This window comes from Vicugna pacos, chromosome 13 (genome assembly GCF_048564905.1).
Source record: "Vicugna pacos chromosome 13, VicPac4, whole genome shotgun sequence".
NCBI classification, from domain to species: domain Eukaryota; kingdom Metazoa; phylum Chordata; class Mammalia; order Artiodactyla; family Camelidae; genus Vicugna; species Vicugna pacos.
Window position 1 is genome coordinate 42,681,192 of NC_132999.1, and position 19,198 is coordinate 42,700,389.

The window sequence follows — 19,198 nt, forward strand, 5'->3', positions numbered from 1 at the left end:
GGACTTGAGATATATTGTGGAAGTAGAACTGACTTGGATTTTATGCAGAGGAAAAATCCTTGTTATTAACTAGGTGATGCTATTTGCTATGTTGGGGAAGACTGGAAGGAACAGGTTAGATTGATAAAATCAAGAGCGTCCAGTTTGGGCATACTAAATCTGCAAAGCCAGTTAGACCTCCAAATGGAGATGTCTAATAAGTAGTTGGCTACATAAGTTGGAAACTCAGAGGGGAGATCTAGCCTACCTTGGAAATATAAATTTGGAGATTATTAACATTTAGATGGTGTTTTAAGTCTTGAAGAGACTATCTAGATAAGAAGAAAGCCTAGTTGTTAAAGAGGGCCCAGAAATGAGCCCTGAAATATCTCATCATTTAGAAGTCCTAAGAGGGAGGCATCAGCAAAGGAGACGGGTCACTAAGCAAGAGGAAAATCATGAGAATGTGGTGTCACAGAAGGCAGTGAGAAAAATGTTTCATGAAATACAGTGCCATCTATGCTGAATGTTGCTAACAGGTAAAAGAGATAGTATAGAGAATTGTTAATTGGATTTGGCAACATGTAGATCGTTGGTATCTCTGGCAAATTTAAGAGAAGGGTGGACAGATTGAAGTGAATTGAAGAGAAAACAGGTGAAGAAATGTAGACCTCTGGTGTAGACAATTTGATTTAGTATTGTTGTAAAGAGGAACAAAGAAATGAGATGATAGCCTAAAGGGAAGGTTTAGTTCTTTTTAAGATGGAAATGATCTAGTAGAAGTAACTACTGATACATCAAGGAGAAATCCTTCAGAAAGCATGGAAGAGGGTGAGTGAGATCCATAGCACTAGGGGGGTTTGCCCTTTGGTAGGGACATAGACACATCTTTCATGGTATTGAGAAGACAGAGACGATGGGTGCAGATGTATATAGGCTTCTGGCTTCTAGTTGGATGAGAATGTTCCCTCTGATGATTCTTATTTTCTCCAAGGAATATAAGGAGAAGTCATTATGGTGGAGTGAGAGAAGGTGTGGGAGTTTGAACAGAGAATGCATGAAATACACTATCTCTGGAACTGAGAAAGTAAACTTAACTAGGGAAATTCAGTAAGATTGCCAGGAAAGCCTAGTGCCCTTTTGAGGCTCATGGCCAAAATTTAAAGTGAAAGCCTAAGCCCTTGTTAAATAAGGTGAATTGTTGGGTCCAACCAGAATTGGAGTTTTACCAGGTAAGTATAATGGAGAAAGAGAAAAACAAGAGTTGTGGCAACCGTATCATTAAACTGGGTGACACAAGTTGTGAATATAGGAATGTGAGAGATGGTTAAAAAATAATATATGTAATGGTTTGGAGGTTTTGATGAAGTCAAAGAGTCAGAATTACCAGGTCAGACAGTTGGAATGCTTGAAATAGAGATTTTAGGGATGTTGTGGTTACTAGCAATAACAAACAGGAATAACTATGATGTGGGCAAGGTGGCTGATACAGGATGGAAGGAAAGATTGTTGGAGGTGATGAAGCAAAGAATTGACAGTGTATTGGGTGGTCATCCACATAGATGCTGAATGATGAACAGAAGTAGAAAGGAAGACAGTGAGTCATGAGCTAATATTAATTGAGGGAGGAACGATCCACCCAAAGGTCCACAGATGACAGTAACTAGGAGAGGTATTAAGGGAAATGGCTCGTTCACTTCAAAGTAGTTGGAGATTTTGAAGTAAAAAGGATGCTGCCCATTGGTTGATTCCATATCGATATTTTAATATTGTAATTTTAAAGTATCCTAATCTGTTCATAAAGTGTTTTATGGTAGTAGAATTAAGAAAAAATGCTATATTCCTCCTGTGATTTGTGTAGGTAAATTATTAGTGTGTATACACACACACAATCAAGGCCTTTCTTTTTGAACAGAGGGCAATCGCTTAAGCCTACTGCGACATTTATACTGCTAGAACAAACCAGTACTGCAATGAGGTTTCAAAATAAAATCAGTAAGATTGTGTGTGTGAAATAGGTAAGATTTCATTTCTCTAATTTCATTGGCCCAGCACAAGGTATAATAGATAGTATGCACTTAACCGGAGAATGTTCTTTCTAGGGAAAGATTCCAACAGGCTGCTCCTAGCGACACATCAAGAAAGAAAAGGGCCCTCCAACATCTCTCCCCAGGAGCTGATAGGGTCCTGGTTCTCTGCTTTCACCGGAAAATTGCTCACGGCTAACCCATTCAAATAGCTCCCAGCAAATCACAGTGGCCTATAGCCAACTCCTTTTCCGCTCATTGGCCAACTGGAAACTTCAACTACTCCATGCCTCCCGCCTCTCATCCGGGAGCCAATAGGAAAGATTAACGCTTCGTAACTTAGAGTCATCAAGTACCGTACTTGCAATTGGCTATTGGAACTACCAATCGGGAAGTAGGCGGGGCCATGGCAGCCGGCCTATATAAGAAGAGGACAAAGGCGGCGCGCCGCCTGTGTCATCCGCCATCTTGGGCAAAGCAAGGTGGCCTCCACGTTTCCTGAGCGTCTTCTCCGCTTCTGCCTCAACCGCCCCTTGATCACAGACATGTCTCGGGATCGGTTCCGAAACCGGGGCGGTGGCGGTGGCGGCTTCCACCGGCGCGGAGGGGGCGGCGGCCGCGGCGGCCTCCACGACTTCCGCTCCCCGCCGCCCGGCATGGGCCTCAATCAGAACCGCGGACCCATGGGGCCCGGCCCGGGCCAGGGTGGTCCCAAGCCCCCGATCCCGCCACCGCCTCCGCACCAGCAACAGCAGCAGCCACCGCCGCAGCAGCCACCACCCCAGCAGCCGCCGCCGCTTCAGCCGCCGCCGCACCAGCCGCCGCACCAGCAGCCGCCACACCAACAGCCGCCGCACCAACAGCCGCCGCATCAGCCGCCGCCGCACCAGCAGCCGCCGCCGCCGCCACAGGACTCATCCAAGCCCGTCGTTCCTCAGGGACCTGGCCCGACTCCCGGCGTAGGCAGCGCTCCCCCGGCCTCCGGCTCGGCGCCGCCTGCCACCCCGCCGACCTCTGGGGCCCCCACGGGGCCCGGCCCCACCCCGACCCCGCCACCTGCTGTCACCTCGGCGCCCCCCGGGGCGCCCCCGCCCGCGCCCCCGAGCAGCGGGGTCCCCACCACCCCCCCTCAGGCTGGGGGCCCGCCGCCTCCACCCGCCGGGGTCCCAGGGCCCGGGCCTAAGCAGGGCCCGGGACCCGGCGGCCCCAAAGGCGGCAAAATGCCAGGTGGGCCGAAGCCCGGCGGCGGCCCGGGCCTAAGCACTCCAGGCGGCCACCCCAAGCCGCCGCACCGAGGCGGCGGGGAACCCCGTGGGGGCCGGCAGCACCACCCGCCCTACCACCAGCAGCACCACCAAGGGCCCCCGCCTGGCGGGCCCGGCGGTCGCAGCGAGGAGAAGATCTCAGACTCCGAGGTGAGTGTTTCCCTGAGCTACGCGTCGGCTCCCCTAAGATGGCGGCGGCCCCCTCCTCTTTCCCCTCCCCGCCCTCCATTTTGTCGGAGACCGGAAAGGGCGCCTGCGCGCGAGGCGGCGGGGGCGGGGCTGGCTCTCCGGGCGCGGGGCAGACGGCGTGGGTCCGCTATCCCGCCGCGGAATTGGCCTCTCTGCGGAGGCGGCGGAGGGCGGCGCGGAGAAGCTGCAATGGGCTTTGCTAAAGCTGCAATGGGCTTTGCTAAAGCTAGCGGATCCTGGGAACCAGAGCAGCGTAGAGCGGGAAATGCGGGATCGAATAGATCGGGGGGTTCCGGCCTTAAATACGCAGGTGCAGGTCTTGTCGCAGACAACGGAATCTTGGTCATTTTCTTTTCAGTTAATAGCGGAACACCGTTTTTAACTTTGTTCCCTGTGATTTCGATTTTGTCGGGGACCCTGAGTATATACGGCTGGCGAGGTTCCTTATAATAGAGCCTACCCAGTAGAGAGATTAGTGTCAGTGTTGTGGATGATTTAGGCTGTTAGGACTGTTGATTACGTTGGAAATCCCGTAAGTAGTATTTTTGACTTTAAACGGAACAGAGGAGCAACCCGATTGGTAAAATCTAGTTTAGGAAAAGCGAAAATTATTACTGGGTTTTTCTACTTGCAGAGGTCACTGGTGTATGAAAATTGCCTTCCTTTTTCATTAGGGGTTTAAAGCCAACTTGTCTCTCTTGAGGAGGCCTGGAGAGAAAACTTACACACAGCGTTGTCGGTTGTTTGTTGGGAATCTACCTGCTGATATCACGGAAGATGAGTTCAAAAGATTATTTGCTAAATATGGTGAACCAGGAGAAGTTTTTATCAACAAAGGCAAAGGATTCGGATTTATTAAGCTTGTGAGTTTGGTTTTTTTTTTTTGCTTTTTGGTGGAATTAAAAGGGTTTTTTTTCTCTACCACAAACATACTGTGTTTTTAAGCTACCAAGAATAAATTAGTCTTTCAGTTTTTCACCGTTCTTAGAGAAGAGATGCAACTGCTGTGTAGTGCATAAATTGTTGGTGTCACTGAGGGGAGTGGGTGGGTAAGGTATTTACCTACTTCTGAATGGTGTCAGGGAGGGCTACCGTGCAGATAGTTGAACTGAGCTGGCAGAAGAACAGGATGGGGAGTCAGGCTTATAAGATAGGGTGGGCATTAGTCAGTTTTGAGGTCATTAACGGAAGTGTGTGTCTTGATGCTTTCAGGAATCTAGAGCATTGGCTGAAATTGCTAAAGCTGAACTTGATGATACACCCATGAGAGGCAGACAGCTTCGGGTTCGATTTGCCACACACGCTGCTGCCCTTTCAGTTCGAAATCTTTCACCTTATGTTTCTAATGAGCTGTTGGAAGAAGCTTTTAGCCAGTTTGGTCCTATTGAAAGGGCTGTTGTTATTGTGGATGATCGTGGAAGATCTACAGGGAAAGGCATTGTTGAATTTGCTTCTAAACCAGCAGCAAGAAAAGCATTTGAAAGATGCAGTGAAGGTGTTTTCTTACTGACAACGTAAGTTCTTACGTTTATTCTAATACTTTTCATTTATTAACTTATATGAAGTTGTAGTAAGACAAACAAAATTAAGAAGGATCTATTTTTGTTGGTAGAACACCTCGTCCGGTCATTGTGGAACCCCTTGAACAGTTAGATGACGAAGATGGTCTTCCTGAAAAACTTGCACAGAAGAATCCAATGTATCAAAAGTAAGATCAATTAAACTCTTGGAAAGTTTTTCTTAATTTAAATGTAATTGAGAACTTAGAGAAATTTTTCAATTTTGCTAAAAATATACAAAATTATTTGAAATAGATATGCTTTTTAAGGATGGGAAAAATACTCTGATTTAGAATTTGGCTAGGGAAATGGATTTAGGAAGTGAAGGGTTTTTTTTAATCTCCAGTGTCCATGTTACTGTATCATTTTGCGGTATGTATTATTTTGCTGTAAAGACATCTTTAAAACCCATGGTGTGGTCTTTGCCTTTCCGTATTTCTTACAAGTGACAGGCCAGTGAAAATACCAGTAAAATCAAAGTATTTCTTGTGTACATCCATAAACTGGTTCATGTTTAAATATTGTCAGGGAGAGAGAAACCCCTCCTCGGTTTGCCCAGCATGGCACATTTGAGTATGAATATTCTCAGCGGTGGAAGTCCCTGGATGAAATGGAAAAACAGCAACGGGAACAAGTTGAAAAAAACATGAAAGATGCAAAAGACAAATTGGAAAGTGAAATGGAAGATGCCTATCACGAACATCAGGCAAATCTTTTGCGTCAAGGTAGAAGACCCTCTCTGAATTTTGCTGTTACCAGTTGCTCTTTGAAGTTAATGGAATTTCATTAATAGGAATCTAACAATTTTCCAATGTTCAGATCTGATGAGACGCCAGGAAGAATTAAGACGCATGGAAGAACTTCACAATCAAGAAATGCAGAAACGTAAAGAAATGCAATTGAGGTAAAATTTTTTTAAATTAAGTCTTTGCTCTTGAATTAAATGTACCTAAATTAATAAGGCTGAGATATCTCTAGAACTATTTTTCTAGAGTCACTGTTCCAGCCTTTGTGTGTATTTACTCCAACTTAGACTTTGTAACGCTGTTAAACTACTAGTTTTCCTCAAGTTGTATTTTTGAAATGTGGATAACAAACACTTGGGTTTTTATGCTTGAATATTTCCAGGCAGGAGGAGGAACGACGTAGGAGGGAAGAAGAGATGATGATTCGTCAACGTGAGATGGAAGAACAAATGAGACGCCAAAGAGAGGAAAGTTACAGCCGGATGGGCTACATGGATCCAGTAAGTAAACTTCTATTGCAGTGTAATTGCAGTTTTCTACAAGATTTGTAGATACCTAGGATGAAATTTTACTCAGTTAAATATAACTTTTCACATAACGGTCGTTCTGTCAGTTTTTGTTTTTAAAAGAAGTGTGTTATGATTGGTATACCTTGAGTTTTACCTTCTTGTGTTTGCCAAAGTATTTCGTTGGTTGGGGAGAAGCTTTATAGGTCTTTTGTTAATGGAGTCTCAATAACTGGTTTTAGAATATTGATTTTTAAAATTGCCTTAATGAGTTTTTTTTCTTTAAGTTGAAAGCAGTTTTGGAAATTTCTTTGTATTCTCAAGAATGCTTGGTATAGTGCAGGTATATGAAAGGGATTTTTTTTTTTTCTTTCAGAGAGAAAGAGACATGAGAATGGGTGGTGGAGGAGCAATGAACATGGGAGGTAAGAATGAAAATTAAATTAGTAATACCATTGGAGAGCAGTATTCTGGTTGAGTTGTAACCAGAATTTTTATTTCCTAGATCCCTATGGTTCAGGAGGCCAGAAATTTCCACCTCTAGGTGGTGGTGGTGGCATAGGTTATGAAGCTAATCCTGGAGTTCCACCAGCAACTATGAGTGGTTCCATGATGGGAAGCGACATGGTAATGTATCCTGTGGGACGTAGTTCAAAAGGAAATTCTCATTTTCACAACTTGCGTGTGTGTGTTTTTGTTTTTGTTTTTGTTTTCTTTTTTAAGTAGGTGACTGGACCTCGTTTAGTTCCCCTGTCATGTAAATCGTAATACTGAGGAATACTTTGGCAACATAGAAGAACTCAGTGTGGTAACCTAAACAGATAAGGTTGCCAACAAAAAGTCAATGCTGTTAGTGTGTTGGAGTTAATCTTTGGCAATAAGTAGACTAGGTGCTTTCCATCATTGCTTGTGTACTTTTGCACTGTAGCTCATGGCAAATCCAAATTCTAAATGTTAGACGATGGACCTGATTATTCTACATCCAAATGAGTAACCAAATGGCAAACTGTCATTCATTAAGCTGGTATTTGCCATAACTGAATCAGATTTGTTTGTAGCTTTAGGCATGTTTCAGCGATGTGTAGGACTTTGACCTGTATTTGGTGTGACTCTACCCATGAAAAGAATTGTTTAGTCTTCGGACTCGTCGTTTCCCACCTGTTGGGTCTGTCTATAGGTACACCTTCTAAAATAAACTGACATGTCTATTTTGCTACAGTGTAGCAAAAATCTTTGATAATTTTAAGCATACTAGTTGTGTGCATTTGATCTGTACCCTCTTGATGTCATATTTTAGCTGTATAGGTAGCCTGTCAGGTTGCTTTAGAACAACCAAATGACTTGGTCTGAGTGGCTGTGTTAGGGCTTTACAATACTTACAAGAACTGAATATTGACTTTAGAGGTGGGTTTGGAGAAAAGTGCACTTTCACAAATGAACTTGATCAGTTCATTTACAGGCTTTTGGCAAAGGAGGGAAGCTGCAGCATGTGTAGCTCACTAGATTTCATTTTACAAGTAGGAACATAAGGAATTAGTATGGGGCTTCATCTGTTCAATATCTGCATAAGGCTTTTTGAGAACTAGAATCATAAATAGCTGGTTGGGTTAAATGTGCTGTTTGGCTTTCTTCAAATTGCATTTTAAAACATAATGTGGGTAACATTTTGGTTTATATGCTTCCTAAGAGGCTGGTGTAGGTATGTATCAAATTTGTAACTCTTAATTTGACGTGATGTTCCCACAGTTACAGGTTCTGTAGTCCATGTAACAGGGAGCTCCTGGGTTCTAAGATACTGTAGTAACATAATTGTAAAACCTCCAGATTTCCTTTTTACTTTTTTGAGATACAACATACAGCACAATGTGCTCAAAACCTAAACTTCCGGGGATTTTGAAAAATAGTTTGAAGGACTGACATTCAGTCTTTTCAGCTAGCCCTGTAGGAAGCATGTTGAAATTATTTATAAGAACAGTTAAACCCTGACTCCATTTTAGTGTGGGGAGGTGGGTTGGTCTTATTTGGTTTTTGGGTGGGGACAGTACTCTGAGTAACTTGGTCTATTTTAAATGGAACTTGAAAGGTACTTCAGGCTGCTGTGCTTGCATCTCTGTAGGGATGTTCTGTTTGGAAACATAGGTTTCTAGAAGTACTTTAAAGCAAGATGAAATAATGAGGTCCTGCTTTATTGCAGACACTTAAGCTTTGTGTTAATGCTGTTTGGGAGACAACCTAAACACGGAATCATAACTATGAGTGAACATTACACAGACCTAAGGGGAAAAGTTGGGCTGTCATGAGGCTGGGCTGTATATTCAGTCAATTTGCAACAGTAGAGAACAGTACTGTGAACATGATTGTCTCTGGTTATATAGTGATGGCTCTGAAGGTGAAATACCTGTGAGAATATGGCAACACTTTTTAAAATCAATCAGCTACTGTGCCGGTTAAGTGACTAAATCTATTAGTCTTTTATGCTTTTTCCTTTTGTAGTCTGGTAGCATTTTATTAAAACTTTGTACCTTTTAAGATTTCTGCAACTTAGCAGATGTGTCTTAAGATCTTGAAAAGCACAAGGTTTCTTATGCAGCACATACCACTAACTGGTGAGTAGGTCTTTGTCACTTCATTGAGTGAACTGAATCTGTCTGATTGGGCTTGTTAGGCTTACTTGGAAATTAAATTTCCTGTTCAGACTTTGAAAGTGAGAGGTTTGCAAGCTTTTCAGTGGGTTAATCTGATGTGAAATTTCTTAAAACTCATTTTGGAATGGGTTTTCACATCTGTACTAATTCTTAAATTTTTTAGCACTACAGGGAAGATCTATTCTTTGAAACAGGTGTATGAGAATGGCTCAAGTGGGAACATACCACAAGGCATGTATTATCGTAAACTAATTTTCAAATTACCCTTTTTTCCTTTCTATGTTCCCGGTACCTGTGGATCGACTCATTGGTGATTGTATCGACGAACGTTGACTACGGAACCTTCTAAAATATTTACTTAACACACATGGACATCAACTACATATAATGAACTGTTAATTACTGTTCCAATAGCGTACTGAGCGCTTTGGGCAGGGAGGTGCGGGACCTGTGGGTGGACAGGGTCCTAGAGGAATGGGGCCTGGAACTCCAGCAGGATATGGTAGAGGGAGAGAAGAGTATGAAGGCCCAAACAAAAAACCCCGATTTTAGATGTGATATTTAGGCTTTCATTCCAGTTTGTTTTTGTCTTCTCTTGTTTAGATACCAATCTTTTAAATTCTTGCATTTTAGTAAGAAAGCTACCTTTTTATGGATGTTAGCAGTTTATTGACCTAATATTTGTAAATGGTCTGTTTGGGCAGGTAAAATTATGTAATGCAGTGTTTGAAACAGGATTTTTTCCCCCCTTTTTTCCTTTTTTTTTTTAAACTGTATAATGTCCCTCGAGTTACGGCAGTGTATCTTGTGCCACTGAATTTCCAAAGTGTACCATTTTTTTTTTTTACTGTGCTTCAAATAAATAGAAAACATAGTTACGATATTGATCTTCAACTTTGCCATTCATGCTTCTATGCACATTAGGCTAGGTATTCCACTTTGAAAGCATGAGAGTGTCTAGGCCTTTGAATGGCATATGCCATTTCTGGGAAATGTATTTGTAGGCTAAGTATTGCTTTCTACATTTAAGTATCCCCTTGTTTTAAAAAGAAGAAATGCATATTGAAGTAGTTTCATGATTTGATTTGTTTGGCATTATAGGAAGCAAGCTGGTGCTAAGTATTTTTAAATGGCTATGTAAGCAAAGCTGAACTGTAAATCTTCCTTCAGGATTGTGTACTAAGATTATGGAATGGGTGTAAGATTATTGACAGGGGGAGAAAGTGGGAATGACTGAATGGATCTTTTATGGCCTTATGATCTATTCTTTCCTTGAGAGTTTCTGAAGAAAAAGTGGAAAGATCATTTTGTTGCATTCCTCCATTCTTGTTTTTTAAGGAACAAGTCCCAAGCCCTACAAATGGCTTGTATTGAACTTCATATTTGAATTAAAGATTGTTAAACATGAAATCTTTTCATGTATTACTTTAAGTGGTCTTTAAAGATGGGGTTTAGTCTGAAAAATTCAACTGGAAAGAAGTGTAGTATCCATAAAGTAGGTTTAGCTGTATATACATTTGTACTCTGTAACTTTTACATCTCCTTGTGCTACTTCTTTTGGGCAAAATCTGTAGGACTATAAAAAAAACCTATTCTCTTTTCTAAGAGCTGGTGGTGACTTAATAACAAGTAGGGTTGCAGACAACCATTCTTACTGTGAAATATTTTTTAATCTGCTTTTCCATAGTTTTCTTCTGATGTAGCACTAAATCTGGAGAGAGTTGCTCATGCTACACAGTACAAATATACCTTCCTCCCAGTGTAAAGCTTTGGAGTGTTTCGATGGTGTTGTCAGTTTATCGTCAACTTCATTGAATCTCCTTCCATTAGAATGACAGACATTTTGACTTAATATTAAAGTAGATCATTACTGTTGTCTATTGGTACTGTGGGAACCTGCTTTCCCAGTGTATATTGTTAGCAGAGGAATAACTTTCTAAAAGTAGTAGGTAAAGTAATTGAATGGTTTGGCTTTGTTCTTAGTTACGTTTCCATTCAAATTTGTACATTATCGAACTCTTATTACGGAATATGTCTTTCTCTTTTTCACCTCTGTTGGTGTTAATTGGCAAAAGCAAAGTTCTAAATCAAATCTTTGTTAAAATGCTGAAGGTTTAGTATTGTGCCTGAGTACAAGGGGAAACCTATTGTTGAATCAATTGAGCACTTTGCATAGGAAACCTGATAATACTAAAAGTAAAACGCTAGTGGAATATGAAGGCATGCCACTAAATTCTGCTTGTGTGACTGACGGGTACCTGGTGTGCTAATTAAGGGAGAGAATCTCATTAGAAAATGTTCACTGTTTTATTCATCAAGACACTTGGAAATGGGTAGCTCTACCATAATTATATCAATGAGGAAGTTTTGTCTGAAGTCAAGTTATTAATTGGTAATAATGTATGAGATTTTCAGTACCGGAAACAAGGGTCTTGATTTGAACGGAGTCCATTACAATTTGATTGAATTGTATGGTAGGGACTCCACTAATGATAAGAAAATAAGGGGTGTTCATGGGACACCCACAAAGGGTGAACTTGAATGTGTGGGCGGGGGCTGGTGGGGAAGTGGGAAAAATCTGCCTGTAAAATTAATGTTTCAGTTTATTTTTCAGATTACATGCCTTTCTTTATAAGGGATGCTGGCACAGACCCCTAAAATAAACTTTTGGTAGTACTGTACCTTTGAAGAGTGGTGAAGGATGCTAAAGGATAATCTCCTGAAAGTTGTGGTTTTGATAGCTTTACTGTGTAGAATCGCTAAACTGTTGTTTAGCAAATAATGTTGCTTAGTTTCAACTAAGTTTTGACTTTCATCACTTGAAACAGCAGTGTACCAAGGGTCGTACGCTACTCAAATAGACTTTCAACAAGTCTTGCAATGATGTATATGATAGTTCTTAGCCTAATGTGAATTTAAATCATCTTAAAAAGTAGTTTCCAAAAAGCTGATATGAAACTTGGGGTGGGAAAGGGTAGGTAGTACTTTTGAAGTATTGTTAGCAATTTTTCTCACTTAGAGAAACCACCTGCCCCCATTTCCTCTTCTCCACTTTCTCTTATAATAATTTTGTTTTAAGAGGAACACTGATTGTTTTTGAACTACTTATTTCTAAACTGCGTTCTCTAAGAGTTCCCAGTGTATTTAATAGGTATTTTAGAAGCTTAACCCATTGGCTCACGTTTAGTGAAACCATATTCTCTGCTTAGAACACTAATTAAACTTAGAAGTGCTATATATAAACCCCACCACTCTCTTTAGATGTATTATACCACTAATATAAACAGGTAATAATTTGGGAAATTGTAATGTTACGCCTGTGCAATTTTTATAAGTGGCATATTATGGCAGATAAAAATTTAGATACTTGGCTTTTCTTGGGCAAGCCACTAAGCTGTGGCGGAATATTTTCTGGTGTTCTTGGACTGCAATTATGCACTATTAAAGTAGTGGCCTGCTACATAACTGCATTTAGCCAGCATTTCTGCAGTGCGTAACTGTGAGGAACGTAGTACCGCAAATGGCAATGGACATTAGGACCCGGATGTAGTATTCCTGCTTGCTCCAAGATTCTCATTGCCGACTGCATACAGGTAGGTAACAAGCAATATAATCTAACTTGGTGACTTGCTATGTACTTTTATTCCGTGGGCATTCTGACATCATACTTCTGACAATGAAATTACAGTGCAGCACCTAACACTTGTATGATAAAGCTAGCTTATATCAAAACTGCGTGGGTTTGGGTTTAGAGCTGTAATCTTGTCAGGCAGAATTCAGTGCTGTTGCAGTTCTCAGATAAAAAGTGCAAACTTGATTATTTGGTATGTCTGATTGAGTTGTGTGGTTTTCTTTAGTTGCATTGTAACTGAAGATAACATGGAACACATCAGTGGTGTGGGGGAGAGGGAACCATACCATACTTGGGAAGTAGAGTGCTTTTAGCATCTTGACACAGACTGTATAGCATGTGATAATTAGTCTCTGTTTCAGCAAACTGACCTGCCCATAGGTCAGCAATATCAGTAATTTCAGAGTGTAATCTTGGTAATTACTGTGCAGGTTGAGTGAATTAAGACTAAAAGTACAGTTTTTTTTTTTTTGCAGTGTGATTTAAAATTTTAAATGGGCTCCATGGGAACGCTCGTTACTAACTTGGGCATAGGTGGGACGCTAACATGTATAGTTCAAAGTTCTGTGATTTGTCTAAACATGTCTGTACTCTAAACCTGGGGAAAAGCGATGTAGCATGTTGACTTGACTATTGAATACATGTTGGGAATCATTTCCCAATCATAAGACTTCGTCGTATTCTGTAGGATAATTGCAAATGTTCAGAGTAGCTTTTTGAATTTGGTTCCCTTAGCTTTAGGGACGTGATGTTACAATCCAAAATGTTTTAATCACCAAAACAATACGTTTTCAAAAGCACCTTCCTTTGTTGCTTAGGACTTAAGCTTTGCATCGACTGTTGTTCCAGACCTCAATTCAACTGAACTTTGGTCTATGAACTGGTTTTTAGCTAGCATGCATGAGAAACAGCTTTCATGTATAATGTTTTCTGTTCTGTAACTGGAAAGGTTGGTTTACTTTGCATAAATGTTGGTGAATACACGACTATGAGAATTTTCTTTCCTTGTATCAAGAAAAATGGCTTGCTCTTGGCAAGCAATTCACAAGGTGGGGACAAATTTGTACTTTCAATTGTAGTCCATTCAACCAAATGACTTGATTCTCCTGTTAGATGAAAGTTGCAAATGGTGACTAGTTTAGCTCTCTATTTTAATACAATGCAGATCAAACGTAATGCTCAGTAGTAGGGACAAAGAGGGTCACTAAATTGGCATACAACCCTGATGGGGTTTTCCTGGGGCATAATCCGTTAAATCGGTGGCCATCACTGGCTGCCGTGGTTCAGTGATTGTTTAGAAATAAAAGCTCAGGTTTATTTCTTAACAGTCAATAACAGTTTTGAGAGAATGTACTTGTTACAATATATGGACTTCAGGAACATCTTTGGGGTGGGGGGTTAAATTTTGCTTCATTCTGCTTATTTCAAGATGGAAAGGCTTTTGCACTTTCGATGAGAAACCTGTGACTTAAGTCAATTCTTAATAGTTTTGATTTGTATGTAGCTATAATTTGTGAATCTTAGTGCAGAGGGTCTCTTAAAAACACTCAGTCAAAAAGCTGGGGATAAATGGGTTTCAGTAATAACTCTATATACTGAGGTGCTCGCATTGTATTTCATAATCTTTTCTTGTTACAAACCCAAATTATTATTTTTAATGATAATGGTCTGAAGTTCAGAGGTGTGATGCCAGAATGCATTTTCGTACTGTTAGGCCCTTGGAACAGATGCCGGTGCTTTATGAAAGATGAAAGAAATGCAATGGGTGCTCTTCACATAAGGTTGCAAAACCAACAAAGAATGCATAATAGCCTCACTTTTCCCCAATAAAGATATGCGTGTGACTAGTTTTGGACTTTTAACCTTAATGGGGGTTGCATGTCTCCTATTGTTAATCATTGTCAGCTGCAGTGACATGATCCACAGTCCTGCATTTACTGCCTTTCCCTTAATGATTTTGGACAGGTTTTAGAGAGCCAGGATGTTTGTTCTGGGCCTTTACTTGGTTTTGGCTTTAGCTGATGTTTCAGTGCTCTGTCAGCTAGTGCAGTTCTCAAATGGCTGCCTATTAGGGAAAGAATTCAGAGGATTTGGCCGTTCCTAATCATCTGTCATTGCTGCTAGATAATGATTGGCAATTTTTAAGACTCAACTGTGGAAATGTCACAGTTGTTGGTAAACCATGAAACATTAATGTTGCTTTTGAACACCAGTACTGAAAAGATTTTATTTGGAGGGTGACTAGGGGGCTGGATGCAGGATAGGATAATCTGGAGAATGGAGGAAGAATGCAAAACGATATAGTATCCCTTATGGATGGTACATGTGCAACAGGGAACTATTTCATTCACCCTTGGCAGTCACTGATAATCAGGAAGGAAGAAAAACCTGGAACTTGAATTAAGGCTGATCTTTCTGGTTTTTGTGCATTGTGGCCCTGCCAGGCATACAGAGTGAAGTCTTCTGTAGTGATGTCTCTTATCCCTCAGAAAAACTCAGGTTCCTTGCTGTCCCAATAAGGCATAGCTTCCCTGCCCCAACGTAAAACTCAGGACTTAAGGGGAAAGAATGAGGCAAATATATAGGATTGCAGGAAAACAACTACATTGTGTACTATGGAATGGGGAGGGCACTCTTGGAGGACTCCTGATGAAGGTGGATAGTCCACGTGAGAATGGAAGACATACTGGGTGGGGATCAGGGTATGTGCTTTTACATGAAAAGAGCTGATGTTAAAACTCATTTGGTAAGGTTAACGTTGTCACATACCTTCACATAAGGGATAGTATATTTTGGGTTGCAGTCAAACTTCATTGTGCTCAGACTGGTGGAAATAGCAGTTAGGCTTTTGTATTTTAAAGAAGATACAGTTTTCATTCTAATTCAGGTGTCTGCTACTATCTTACGAATGATTTTAGATTTTTTCCCGCCCCATGAAGTTTCTTCCTATTTTTTTATGCTGTAACTTGCCCCCAATCTTTATCTCTGGAATTTTACTCTTTAAATTTTGAAGTTAACTAGCATTTTCAAATCTTTATACCCTTGTCTTTTATATTAACTTTTTCTTATTATTCTTTAGGTAAGAATGATTGATGTTGGCTGATCCTGGAGTGTTCATTCACTTGAAGTAAGTTTCTTTGGAGGTCTTAACTTGTAGAAGATTTTGGGTTTGATTTTGATGGTTAAATAATTTGATTTAGCTATGTGGGGCAGAAAGTATTTGATTTCTAAGATGTTCACCCCCTTCTACGATAATATCACTAAATTGTTGTTTTTTAAATGCATTATGTGCATGTGGGTGTATGGTTGGAAAGAGAAAAGGTTGGGAATATTTTTTAAAAATCAAACAATAGTATTAAAAGATGGAGAGAAGATGTAGAGGAAAACAATTCATAGAAGATCAGAAAAGAAGGCTTGAACTAGTGGAGAAATGCTGTATTTTCAGTACTCTAAATTCAAGTTGCTATTCTGAAATGATGACTCTTCAGTCTTAATTCCTACCCTTAATTCCTACCCGTGCTGAAACTGAGTACACAAAAAATTGAATCTTCTAAGTCATGTTTTACAAATGTAGTTTAACTTTGGGCAATTACAATTAAATTTTATTTTTTTTATTTTTTGGGGGTAATTAGGTTATTTATGTATTTATGTTTAGAGGAGATACTGGGGACTGAACCCAGGACCTGGTACATGCTAAGCATGTGCTCTAACACTTGAGCTATATCCACCCCCTACATTTAAAATTAAAGGATTGTACCAATTCAAAATCCCCTTGAGATTCGTTTTTACGTGATGAGTAAATTGCGAGAAACAACTAGTCATTGGTAGGAGGGAAAATTCCATGAGTACAATTGACCCTTGAACAACGTGGGTTTGAGTTTTCAAGGGTCCGCTTATGTTCAGTAAATAATGTATTACAGTAATGCATGATCTGAGATTGGTTGAATCCACGAGTATGGAGGACCTATTGTAAAGTTACGTGTGGATTTTTAACTCAGGGGATTGGTGCTCCTACCCACTGTGGTGGTCAAGAATCAGCTATACATTTGAAAAAAGTTTAGAAGAAGAATAAAACCTTGGTGTGGGCCAGGTCTTCCCTAAACAGTAGCATAGCAAAAACCCATTGATTGAAGTCTGAACTTACGACAAAATACATACCTGTTGTTGATATTGGAACTAAATGTACACATTAAAAATTAATAAAAATGGTATGCTGAGAATTATTTTAACAAGGATATTTTTAATGGTAGGTGGGTAAGATAGTCTCAAGACATCACACAGCATGAGCTGATCAAGAAAGCAAGCCACAACTTGTTAGACTGATGAAGTGTCTAGGTAAGTTAAGTGGCTCTTGGACTCTGTAAACTGCCTTCAGAAGGACTCTTGGGTGGTGTAAAAGTAACTAATTGTGTGGCTATCTCTTCTTAGTTTCATCTGCATTAACACTTCCTTGTAGGAAGTATGTTGTTCTTAAAGCACATACTTAGATATTTAATTATTTTTACAGCCTTCTGAAGTGTGGTTGGCCTTGTATGTTGGTTTTGCTTGAAGCCTCAGAAAAACAGACTTTAAATAAAAGTTTTAAATAAAAATGCATATATATATATATATATATATATATATATATATATATATATACACACACACACATTTATCTCTGTCCATAGGACCATACAGAGGAAGGTTCAGAAAATTTGAAGTCTTAATTTTTCACCCAAATAGTTAAATGGTAGTCTCCTATAATTGAAAATGGATGGAAAACAAAATAATATAGATGATGATTTAGAAGGGTTTGCAATTTTAAAGGGCAGCTTAACTCTGCTGTTTTAGCTGGAAAAGCAGTCACAATGTGTAAACAAATGGACATGGCTGTGTCCCAGTAAAGCTATTTTATTAAAAGGTGGCCTATACATGGAAACTTACAGTCCCCTCATCTTATAGAAACTGTATTTGTACATAGCTGTCACTCGGTTTAAGAGGCTGTCATAATCAGTTCAAAATTTAAACAAAAACAGGAGAATTGAGGGCTATATTTTATGCCTAGGGAGAGAGAGGGTGCCAGTTAATGGAGTGCCTTGAATGTTAAGAGATACGCCTTGTAAGAGTCTGATAGTTACTAAAAGTTCTTGTAGAAAATGAAAGTAAAATTTTAACAAAGTAGCTGGGTAACAAGAAGTCTGGTATTAAAATCATCTCTGCTGCCCAACCTTTAGTTATGTAAAAATGATTAAATACTATAAATACCACATTTCTTGATTAATGTTACTTTGCTGTTAGGAAGTTTATTAATTGGTTGGTGCTTTTAAATATTTGACAACTTGAGAACTGACTCTTGGAGTAATCATTTCCTTTAATTGGCAGGATCAGGTGAACTGTGTCCCGAAAACCAGTGAGGAAGAGGGCAAAGAGGAATGAACAACAACCTGTTGTTTAATAAAGACATTTTGAAATTAGATTGTCCTTTTGGTTTTGTTTTGTTTTCAAGTAGGACTCTGCACTTTCTAGAGTTCTCCTAATATGTCAGCAACTTGTTTTTGGATATTTGAAAAAAGTCATTCTGAAACATAAAGCAAATTAATTCGGGACTGTTTCTTGTGTGGGTAGTCAGGTGTTACTTCACAAACAAGCAGAGCCTACATTGCATCTTCCCAGATAACCATATTTTGGTTATCCTGAGTAGCAATTTCTTTAAAATGAAGTTGAATTTTATATGCAGTATAATAGGCAAATTCTCAGGATACCTATAAATGTAAGGAAAATAACTGCTGGAATTTATTATAAAATCTGATTATTCTTTACTCTTGAAATGCTCATTAAAACTTGACAAGCTATTAGTTGAATGGCTCTTTGACACTAAATTAAGCATTTGTTCAGGATAAGGTATGAGGTAATTTGAGATTAAAGTAGCTTTAAAGAAAGTGGAAAGCCACAATTGTCACCGGTCCCATGGAATTTGCTATTAAAAGCTGTGTGTAGTCAGTACCAAGGATGAAGCCAAGACCCCACTCCACTGTAAATACTCATTTTGCTTATCTGTGGGTATCTTTTCAAATAAGGAGGACACCCAGCCATCCCAAATCAAAAATCAGAATTCTGAGTCCATGTCTTGGTTCAGCCCTCTGTTACTCCTGATTGCCAGCTTACTTAGCATCTTTGTGGATCTCAAGGCAAAAACGGTCTGCAGTGTTCAGGGGTATAATGGGTTCTTGCTACTGGAGTATTCTGCAGTTTGCCCAGCTGCATTATTTGGCAAGTTACCTAAATTGGACTTTGCTTATCAGTAGAGTAGACTATTTTTCATTGGGTCACTGGGGTAAAAGATGGGTATACATAAATGATCTCACAGTAATCAGTACAAAAGGAGCACATGGAGTTTTCAGATATATTTACCAGTTATCAAGGTTCCAGGATTCTTTACCTAGTTGTACAGTAATTATTTATAGCAAAGAAATGAGTTAATTTTGGTAAGCTTTTAGGCCATGGAGTCCATAGGTGAAAATTAGTAGATCTTAGTGCTGAAGGCACTGGAACCCTTCAAGAGACTTTGACAGGTAACAGCCTCACGTTAAATATGATTAAGAATCCCAACCTAGCAGGGTTTGTATGTTGATGAGTTAACTATTTTAACTCAATTCCTGACAGTTAGGGTGG

General features: G+C 39.9%; 1 protein-coding gene across 2 annotated transcripts; it reads left to right on the forward strand.

The window, feature by feature from the left end:
• The first annotated feature begins 2,436 nt into the window (after window positions 1-2,436).
• SFPQ (splicing factor proline and glutamine rich) lies at window positions 2,437-18,000 on the forward strand. 2 transcript variants are annotated; one of them, XM_072974816.1, is made up of 12 exons: window positions 2,437-3,421; window positions 4,135-4,323; window positions 4,673-4,974; window positions 5,073-5,168; window positions 5,548-5,744; window positions 5,839-5,923; window positions 6,148-6,265; window positions 6,648-6,696; window positions 6,777-6,898; window positions 15,627-15,674; window positions 16,798-16,882; window positions 17,909-18,000. In XM_072974816.1, the coding sequence occupies exons 1-10, from the start codon at window positions 2,552-2,554 to the stop codon at window positions 15,648-15,650; spliced, it is 2,052 nt and encodes a 683-aa protein (XP_072830917.1). In that variant the 5' UTR covers window positions 2,437-2,551; the 3' UTR covers window positions 15,651-15,674; window positions 16,798-16,882; window positions 17,909-18,000. The 2 variants fall into 2 exon arrangements, with proteins under 2 accessions (XP_072830917.1, XP_006212767.4); XM_006212705.4 differs by having other exon boundaries at window positions 2,438-3,421; window positions 9,331-15,674.
• Window positions 18,001-19,198: the final 1,198 nt, after the last annotated feature.